Here is a 10,935-nt window from a genome sequence, read left to right on the forward strand (position 1 = left end):
GTCTACTGAAGGATGGAGGGATAAAAGAAAGGAAGGATGAAAGAAATAAGAAAATAACAGATAAATTGATGAAGGACAAAAAAGAAAGAAGGAAAGAAAGAAAGAGACTAGTGTACTGACGGATGGAGATATGAAAGAAATAAGAAAATAACAGTGGTTAACTTGATGAAGGGAGGATGGAGGTATGAAAAAGAAAAAATGAAAGAAAGACTATTGTAATGAAGGATGGACGATGGAAGAAATAAGGAAATAATGGTTAAATTGATGAAAGAAGGATGAAATTATGAAAGAAAAGGATGGATGTAAGAAAGAAAGAAAGAATAATGAATAGGTGAAAGAAATACAGATAGGGGGATGGATGGAAGAAAGAAGGAAAGACCAGAAAAATGTGTTTAGTTAGATTAGGGATAGCGCATTAGATGAAGTGCAAGTAAAGAAAGAACACTATCTAGCAAGTCAGGTTAGGGAAAGAGCATTAGACAAAGAGAGGGATAGTCAGGGGAGGAGAGAGAGAGAGAGAGAGAGAGAGAGAGAGGTTTAGGAAAAAGCATTACTGAAAGGGAACGCTAGCCAGGGAAAAGGAGGGAGGATGAGATCGTAAATTCTCTCCTGTCAATCTCGTCTCTGCAGGTCTTTCTGGCAACGTATGCCACATTCTTCACAGAGCAAATGCTCAGACCTGGCACCTGGGCAAATGACTGTTGGCAGGGCCGGCATGGGGATGAATTGTGATTTCAGCTCTGCCAACATGCTGTGAACGTTCCAGGGGGGGAAGGCATTTCCAGGCATGCATCCACGACCCACTCAGTCTGATGTGCCCTTGTCAAACAACATTTGAAATGCTCTTTTGACCAACCATCACCTCAGAACCAAAACAAGTCATGTTGTGTTATCACATGTTGTGATAAGTGTAATTGTTCACAAGAAACCACTTTGGCCGTCATGGTTGCAGATGTTAAACCAAAACTTATGTTGGGAAAGATTTAGATTTAAGATTGTTTCTTCTTCGTTGGGTTGTACTCAATCACTTCAAGCAAACTTTAAGACCATATTCTGCATTTTAAATTGTGATGATATACACTTTCTTATACTATTTGACAGGGAAAAGTGTGGACTGTTCAGAGTATAGCCTTGGCTAGCTGGCTAATCCTAGTTACTGACAACTTTTTGACTCTTCAGTTCAGTTCAGAGGGCAATATCCAAGAATGATTCTGTAGAGTTGGCAAGCAGCATCCAAAGTAGGCACATATCAAAATGGTGGTTAATTTAGGGTTGGGATAGTTATCAGGAACCAAAGTAGGGGCACATCAGAATGGTGGTTAATGTTGGGTTGAGTTAGTTATCTGGAACCAAAGTAGGGGTAGATCAGAATGGTGGTTAATTATGTTGGGTTGGGTTAGTTAGCAGCAACCAAAGTAGGGGCACATCAGAATGGTGGTTAATTATGTTGGGTTGGGCTAGTTGTCAGGAACCAAAGTAGGGGTAGATCAGAATGGTGGTTAATTCTTTTGGGTTGGGTTGGGTTGGGTTAGTTAGCAGCAACCAAAGTAGGGGTACATCAGAATGGTGGTTAATTCTTTTGGGTTGGGTTAGTTATCAGGAACCAAAGTAGGGGTAGATCAGAATGGTGGTTAATTCTTTTGGGTTGGGTTGGGTTGGGTTAGTTAGCAGCAACCAAAGTGTGGGCAAATCAGAATGGTGGTTAATTCTTTTGGGTTGGGTTAGTTATCAGGAACCAAAGTAGGGGTAGATCAGAATGGTGGTTAATTCTGTTGGGTTGGGTTAGTAATCAGGAACCAAAGTAGGGGCACATCAGAATGGTGGTTAATTATTTTGGGTTGGGTTAGTTATCAGGAACCAAAGTAGGGGTAGATCAGAATGGTGGTTAATTCTTTTGGGTTGGGTTAGTTAGCAGCAACCAAAGTAGGGGCACATCAGAATGGTGGTTAATTATGTTGGGTTAGTTATCAGGAACCAAAGTAGGGGTAGATCAGAATGGTGGTTAATTCTTTTCGGTTGGGTTGGGTTGGGTTAGTTAGCAGCAACCAAAGTAGGGGCACATCAGAATGATGGTTAATTCTGTTGGGTTGGGTTAGTTAGCAGCAACCAAAGTAGGGGCACATCAGAATGGTGGTTAATTATTTTGGGTTAGTTATCAGGAACCAAAGTAGGGGTACATCAGAATGATGGTTAATTCTGTTTGGTTGGGTTGGTTAGCAGCAACCCAAGTAGGGGCACATCAGAACGCTGGTTAATGCTGTTGGGTTAGTTAGCAGGAACCAAAGTAGGGGCACATTAGAATGGTGGTTAATTCTGTTGGGTTGGGTTGGTTAGCAGCAACCAAAGTAGGGGCACATCAGAATGGTGGGTAATTATGTTGGGTTACTTAGCAGGAGCCAAAGTAGTGGTACATCAGAATGGTGGTTAATTCTGTTGGGTTGGGTTGGGTTGGTTAGCAGGAACCAAAGTAGGGGCACATTAGAATGATGGTTAATTCTGTTGGGTTGGTGTGACAAGCAGGGCAGGCGAGAGCCGTGAGAGAGTGACGCGACAAATCCTCTCATGGAGGAGCTCGGAGGCATAAAAGGAGGAGCGACGACAGTGAAGGACGAGAAAGGACCTGGCCTGGAATTTACGTTGTGTTTTGTTTATGTTTTATTATGTGTGTGCGTGGCAGTCGTCCGTGAGGAGGTTGCCCCTTTTTTTTCATTATGTGTTTATTTTGGATTAAAGTCTTTTGAATGTTCGCCAGTACCTTCTTCCCATATCAACAAACCCCATTACAGTTGGGTTGGTTGGCAGCAACCAAAGAAGGGGCACATCAGAATTATGGTTAATTCTGTTGGGCTGAAATAATGGTTCGTTCTGATGAGTAGGTGGGGGCACGTCGTAATGATGGTTATTGCTAAAGGGTTGGAGAGTATCAAGAGTAGGGGTACATTAGGGTGTTAGTTAATTCTGAAAGGTAGTTAAGCAGCACCCAGAGTAGGTGCATGTCGAAGTTATTGTCATTTCTGGTTGGTTGGTCAAGAAGCAGAATCCAGATTAGAGGCATGTCATCAGAGCATGTTAAGAAGGGTTAAGCTTTCAAGGTTAACTAAAGAAGATGTGGGATCCTGACAGGCAGAAAATAGGTAGTTCTGATTGAATGAAAGTCATTGGCAGAGTTGCCGCAGTACGCTCAGTGAACTGCGTTAGAAAGCTCTTATGGGAAGGTGAGCAGCATCCAGAAGAGGGGCATGTAGTGATGGTTATTTCTAAAGGGTTGGAGAGCATCCAGAGTAGCTGAATGTCAGGGTGGTAGTTAATTTTGATGGGTAGGTGAGAAGCATCCAGAATAGGTACTTGTCAGAGTGATGGTGATTTCTGATTGATCAGTCAACAGAGTAGGGGCATGCCATTGGAGCCACTCCCGCAGGGAAAGCTTTCAAGGTTAACTCAAAAAGGTGTAACATTGCAGAAGATCCATTGGAAAAAAATGCCTTTAGCATTAGTATTGTAACAGCTCATTGACTGCCTGACAGCATCTTCAACACATTTGCATATTTACTACAGGAGAATAGTTGTTCTATAAGAGAAGTCATGAGAATATTGCAACAGGTAGGATTCATGGCACTTCCCACTGATTTCCACAGTGTCCGCAAATGGTAACTGACTGTTATCATGCAAAGGTGCGGTCATATTAGAAACATTTAGGCAAAATTTCGCTTGCAAATAGGTCTATTGTCGATAGTTCAGCACTGTATAAAGCACAGCTCGCTTTCATATCATGCAGCTTTCTGTTGGTCATCACTGCAAATTTGTGTGACCAACAAGTGTGAACTTTGCATGGGGAAATCTTTCACCCTCACGCTGAATTCCAGATTGCCTGGATTCCTACTTAAATGACTTCGCTCCCGGAAAAACGCTGAATAACAGTATGTGACCGCACCTTAAAACTGATGGTCATGTGCGCAAGTTATCCACGTTGACCCTTATTGACCGTTATGCCTTTTCCAGTGATATAGGTTGCCATCTCCTCTTACGTCCAAGTGATGGATGTCACTAATTCTGAAAGGTGGGGCAGCAGCACCCAAAGTAAAATTGTCATTGTTTGGTGACCTTTGATTGGTCGGTAAGCAGCAGCCAAAGTAGGGGAATGTCATCTTGCAACGATCCTGAACGCTGTTGAATTATGACTGTCTAGCCAAGCCAAGGACAAACACATAAAGAATCATTTGAGGGACAAATCGAGATGCAACATCATTAAGAGCCACATGAAGCTTGTTGAGCACCAAGGCTGTAGAAGATGTGCCTGTTTTCGCTTCAGTAAAGATTATCAGCCGTAGTAAATGAAGATAAGTGAGGGCAGTTGTGGGTTTTGGCTGTCCTCTAGAATAAGTTAGAAAGTCTCAAACAGGTATGTTTCTCTCTGATGGCCTTTGATCACCATCCTAAATCATTTGTGTTGGCCTAGCCTAGCCGTACTTCAGACAATTCTCCCTGTCTCTAGCTATATTCATTTCTCGCGCTATATCTAGCATCTCCTGCTTTTTTCATCACTTTCATTGTCTCTTTATCACTCTGTCTAACCTATGGCTAGGCCCGAAGTCCCTGTCCTTGCCAGCTGACTGCAGTTTGATATGTCAAGGCAAATCAATAGAGATTTGGACAGCGGCCACTGGGCCAAGACACCTCAGCTTCTGCCAACAACCTCCCTCCCTGAATAGCACTGGTGGGGAGGAACTGGTTTGTGGGCAAAAATATATAGCTATCCTTGGTGATCCAGAGTGGTGATGCTATCCACATTGCCTTTTCTTTCTGAGGTGCATAGCAGAAATAAGCAAATAGAATGAGAGCGTGAGGATAATGTTTAATCACACTCGCTCGCTATGGTTGAATAAAGATTCACACCACAGCACTTTAGATTTCCTTTAGTCCGTGGCTCCCTTTGCTCCTTTTAACCTTTCTGTGCCAAACACTTTTTTTTTTTTTTAAAGAAAGGCCTTTGTACTCTTGTGCTTAATGTTGCAGAAAGACATTAAGATGTATTCAAATGTATTTCAGGGTTTAACAGTCAGGTTTCATCCAGTTTTGTTCGTCTGTTAGCGCTGAGATCAGACGGCACCGATGTAGATCGACCTCTGCTGAGTTTCAGAGACGTTCGCAATCTTGCAGCCAGTGCGGCGAGACGGTTGTTATTCCTGTGCTGTCCTCCCTCATCACACTTAGTGTTCACGATTCATTGGTTTATTCATATGATTTAATGTCTTCTCTGAAATTAGTTGTTTCATTGTTTTGGGCTACTGTTGTTGGTAATACAGTATTCCTAAAATCCTAAAATAATGATAAACTTGCCATTGGGATACGTCAGGAATCTCTCGTGTGTGACATTTATACCCCTTTTCCACCAAGGCAGTGCTGGTTCGGAGCCAGAGCCTAGTTTCAGATCGGTTCTTTATCTTTCCACACCCAAAGCACCAGCTCCGAACCAGGAAAAGTGGTTCCTAAGTAGCACCAAATCATTGCTGGTCTAGAAGTAAGAACCGCTTGCGTCAGGGGCTGGGGTTACCGTGACCAAATAAGATGAACACACTTGGTTAGAAGGCTCATCAGTCGAACCAACTCCGAACTGGTACTAGGACTGGCTCTGAACTAGCACCCGAATCATTCTGGTGGAAAAGGGGTATCAGATTCCACTTCCCGGTCCGGTACAGAACGCCCACTTTTTAAAATGGCAATAGATCAAATGAAATATAAAATATTCCAACATATTTTGGAGTTCAAATTCAGTCTGGTTTTATCCTTCATTGTTCATCCGTTAGTGCTGAGATCAGCTCACGCTGGTTTAGAATCGACCTCTGTTGAGTTTCAGACACGGCCGCAATCCTGCGGCCTATGAGGCGAGACGGTTGTCATCTCTCTCCTCCCTTTCCTCATCACACGCTACATGGATATGAGTTATTTCTGCTACAATGGAGTCTGACAGCTGTGTTTTCCTCTTCTTCTTCTCATTATCCTGATCTTTTGTTCCCTCTCCGTACTCTAAATTAATCAAAGTAGCAATCAAGCATCATACGATTCCTTAAAGTTCTTTTTCCTCACCTCTGCAGGTATTAATATTTTGTACAGCATTTGATTAGTGGATTCAATTATTCAATTTTCTTCTAGCGACAGAAACTGTAAGAACATTAACACCCCTTTCAGATTCAATAGTCTTTATTGTTTCGCTGGCAAAGCGGTGCTTCAGAAGAGATCGTAATTTTAGAGCTAAATACATACCCAGATGGTTTTGTCGAATTATATTTTAACAAGGGAGTTCAGTTGTGTTACAGTTTTAATTAGCATTTTTACATCCAGGTATTTAGCATATGCTTTGAATTAAATCTCTTGTGTATTATTGTCTTTCGAAAATTAAATTTCAGCAAAGTTTCCTTTCAGAAGTTATTAGTTTGTCATTAGTGCTCCATTAAGTGATTTTTATGAATAATGCATCATATGCAGGTAGATGTTTTTTTAATCTGCTGATGAGAACGGGATCAAACAATAAATACCCTCACATGCAATTAAAACACAGGTTGTCGTGTTGATCATTTCGCTAATAGGCGATATATTGCTTGTACTCTTTGACAATAGGACTCATCCCAACAGAAACCGCAAGAGCGGGTTTGGTTCTTGGCTTCAGATTTAACTTCATCACATTCACAATCTTTCATCACTTGTCTACCAGCCTCATCCTTGAGTGCGCGTTCAGTCTGTCGCAAAATTGATGCATCCTTCGTGAGCTTTCAGCCTCGCTCATCTATTTCCTAATAGTCACTTGTGGTTATTGATTGATGCCATGTCCTTAAATCCCTCCGAGCACAAAATGCATTACCGCTTGGTATTGTACCGTATGTCGCAGTCTGTCGTTTGTGTGATTTGTGTAATTCAATTATGTATTTTCCACCTTGCCGTACAGTAAGTACTGGTAAAGTTTGATCAGAAATCTTATTTTTCTTGCAGATGTCTTCCTAACTATTGCGAGCATGATGGGGAATGTTCTCAGTCCTGGAACACGTTCTTCTGTGACTGCTCGGGAACTGGGTACACGGGAGCCACCTGTCATAACTGTGAGTAACGATTACAGCAAACAAAAACAACAAGTTCATTGAACAGTTGGTTTGTTTTTTGAGAAAGTCTTTCAAAGTCTTTAAACTCTCTCAGGTTTTGGGATTGAGAAAGAATGTTTAAAGTAATTTTTTTCTCTCTCAGTTCTTTTGAAATTAGTAATACTGCTAACAAATGCAAAGCAAACAAACATGCAACATGCATTTAATGAAGCTCAACATGAAGTTTTTGTTGCTGTTTTCTGGTCAGCCATCTTTGAACCCTCCTGCGAGGCCCACCGGCTCACAGGAAGCGCCTCAGGCTTTTTCTCAATCGATCCTGATGGAAGCGGACCGCTTAAATCCACCGTTGTCTACTGCAACATAACCGGTGAGACCTCTGTGGGATAAAAAACATGTGTTAGCATGAAAACTGCTGGTGTGGGATAAAAATAGAGATGCATGCAGAGTGTATATGCAGTGTTTTATTTCCACAAGTTGTATATGTTAAAGGCACAGTATGTAATTTCCGCCGCTAGAGGTCGCTTATAAAAAAAAAGACATATGTGGGGCAAAAAAGTATTTAGTCAGCCACCAATTGTGCAAGTTCTCCAACTTAAAAAGATGAGAGAGGCCTGTAATTTTCATCATAAGTACACTACAACTATGAGAGACAGAATGAGAAAAAGCACAATGTCTGATTTTTTAAGAATTTATTCGCAAATTATGGTGGAAAATAAGTATTTGGTCAATAACAAAAGTTCACCTCAATACTTTGTTATATACTCTTTGTTGGCAATGACAGAGGTCAAACGTTTTCTGTAATTCTCCACAAGGTTTTTACACACTGTTGCTGGTAGTTTGGCCCATTCCTCCATGCAGATCTCCTCAAGAGCAGTGATGTTTTGGGGCTGTTGCTGGGCAACACGGATTTTCAACGCCCTCCAAAGATTTTCTATGGGGTTGAGATCTGGAGACTGGCTAGGCCACTCCAGGACCTTGAAATGCTTCTTACGAAGCCACTCCTTCGTTGCCCAGGCGGTGTGTTTGGGATCATTGTCATGCTGAAAGACCCAGCCAGGTTTCATCTTCAATGCCCTTGCTGATGGAAGGAGGTTTTTACTCAAAATCTCACGATACATGGCCCCATTCTTTCTTTCCTTTACACGGATCAGTCGTCCTGTTCTATTTTGGTTTCATCTGACCATATGACATTCTCCCAATCCTCTTCTGGATCATCCAAATGCTCTCTAGCAATCTCCCGGCGGCGCGCGGTCACATGGTTCACGGAGCTTCTAAACAAACCAGCGCTCTGCCAATGCATTTGAATGGCTTAAGCGGATACATAACAGTTTTACTATACAGGTATTTGCAGCATTTTTTTATTACGTCAACCATATTTACAGGATTGTTTTATTATGGAGAGTGATGGAGATGTTAACATTAATGTTAATGTTTTTTTTTGTATTTAGCCCTCATTGCTTACTAATTGGTCACACTCATACTCATTGGTGGTCAAATGTGACCATACACCTTAACTATTTTTCAATTAAATACATTTTTTATATTTTAGTTTAATAATATATATATTACAATTAGAGCAGTAATCAAGGTTAAAATAGAGAATTCCAATACAAAGAGGCAAATTAGAGTCATTTTTTCGGCTGGAAAAAATAATCATTTTCATTTGTAATGCCATTACCCACCAGGTGCCTGTATGACTCTTTAATAAATATAAATCTGGTTGCTCAAAAAAGTATTGCAGATCATAACTTCTTACTTATTTTTAGGTTTTGCATTTTAATAAATATTTAGACATGAACAAACACTAGATTTCTTTAAATGTGAAATTTAAAAAAGTTAATAACTTACATCCTAATATTTTTAATGTTACTTGTATAAGCACACACAAGTGAATATTAATGAATGCAAGCTAATATAATTTAAACCAAGAAATAGTGCTAAAAAGATTCCTTATATGTACAGGAGGCTATATATATATAAGAATTGATACTGAATCAAGATCGAAATCGATATTTGTGCCAATCACCAATACCCTCCCCCATCCCATGCCCCCGCCTGCCCACCACAAATTGGTTTTTAATCTGTGGGAAACACTGGAACGCTTCCACTTCTTCCGGTCATGCATATGTGGGGTAACGCAGCGCTGTTTTATCATATTAGATATATTTGAGTGTGTTGAAAGTTATGTTATAATGCTACTCTGTGCGTTCGCTCCAAGCGGCAACCTCCCGCAGTTTCTCTTGAAGTCAATACGGAAGTGACTTAAGTAGCAATTCATCGTCAGGCTCCAGAAGGAGCAGAATCTCATTGAGCTCCATGTTAAAATGCCCAATAAATAAAATAAAATGCTGAATTAAGTTAACATGTAGGCTACATTAATAATAGCAACTCTCAAGGGCGAATTTAATCTTCAGCCGGCATGTCCTGGTCAAATAGCTTCCTAAAAAGTGTTTGCCGGCAGTATTTTTTATTTTTTTGTTGCTTTAGGAGGTTTTGAATGTACAGAGCTGTTGAATTGTTAAAGGCAGTTTTTTTGGCCTGGGGAAATCTGTTTGAATCCACATGAAGGTGGAGTCATTAATCAGAGCTTGAACTTGTCCAATCGCTGATGGATGTTGCGCTGTCTGCCAGGGTTGTCTGTGTCCCAGGGTGCAGAACCACGGGTCTGTCCGGGGGACACCGCGGCTCGGTCCATTTTGCTGGACCGGTATACAAGCTGCTTGTCTGTGAAATATTACTCATCTCCTGCAGAATTGTGATAAAGCGTTGCTCTCTTACACACATTCGCTGGCTCGGGATCCACTAGAATAAAGTGCCATTGACTTCGGCCAACCTCAATTAGAAATGCCGCATGAAATGTAAATGACTGTACGCTTGGCACATGCAGACTTAAGTGCCTGCTGGCTCGGTAAACACAACCCACCCCCCCGCTGAGGTATTTGCTGGATAAATGAAAGCTGACGTCAGGGGTGTAGCGAAGATTGGCCTTAACTCTGGGTTGGAAGAGACTTGCTACGCGGCTTTATTTTTAAAGCTAATTGAAGCCGTGCTCTTTCTCGATGAGGTTTGTGTACGTTATTATCTGGATTACAGCTCGCTCTTGTGATTGAATGAATCGAGGAGGTATAAAGTGCTGCGGGTTCAGTTTAGTAAAGGATTGACTTTGACAGTGCAGATAAAATGGACTAGGTTGGGAATGAATGGTGCTGTGCCGTATATACTACACCGAAAAGTCTAAAGGTCTTGTGTGTGTCCATCTGTGTTTTCCAGATGACAAGGTTTGGACGGTGGTGAATCACAACAGCACAGAGATGGTGAGAGTTCAAGGGTCGTCCCTTCAAAAGCCCCACGTGATGAGGTTCAACTACAGTGCGTCTCTGGAACAGCTGCGGACTCTTGTGGGCAGGTCTGAACAGTGCCAGCAGGAAGTTGTTTATCTCTGCAGGAAGTCCCGCCTCTTCAACACATGGGGTGGGTATTGAACAACTTCTGCTGTTTGTTTCCTTCAACTTCAAGTTTTTCCATCTAATATTTTTTATATTATAGCATTCTAGCTTTGTTTCGGTTAACAAATAAATCGTTTTTATTTTAGATAACCCTCTGGGGGTCTTCGGTCATTTCTGACCCAATTTTTTAATTTTTTTAAATGTTAAAAATCGTAGCTTCATCGGAATGGTCCGAAACTTGGTGACTTTATTGGTACTTGGTATATGAACACACAAAAAAATTGGGGACAGGATTTGAAAAGTCTAAGTGGTCGTAAAAAAAATTGTCACACTCAGGATCTTCGGGTCAAAAATGACCCCCATAGGAAATGAATGGGAAATTGGCAAAAATATGAAAA

The 10,935-nt window shown here is 41.3% G+C and overlaps 1 protein-coding gene across 1 annotated transcript in view; it reads left to right on the top strand.

Moving 5' to 3' along the window:
* The window catches only part of cntnap5b (contactin associated protein family member 5b), a gene marked incomplete at both ends in the record, with an annotated part of 108,618 nt that overhangs the window by 74,744 nt on the left and 22,939 nt on the right, over nt 1-10,935 (top strand). The window contains 3 exons of the mRNA XM_079807090.1: nt 6,985-7,091; nt 7,339-7,458; nt 10,362-10,562. Of these exons, the coding sequence (XP_079663216.1) occupies nt 6,985-7,091; nt 7,339-7,458; nt 10,362-10,562 (428 nt within the window). The remainder of the gene's footprint in view (nt 1-6,984; nt 7,092-7,338; nt 7,459-10,361; nt 10,563-10,935) is intronic.

Source organism: Gobio gobio (assembly GCF_949357685.1).
Source record: "Gobio gobio genome assembly, chromosome: 24".
Taxonomy (NCBI): Eukaryota; Metazoa; Chordata; class Actinopteri; order Cypriniformes; family Gobionidae; genus Gobio; species Gobio gobio.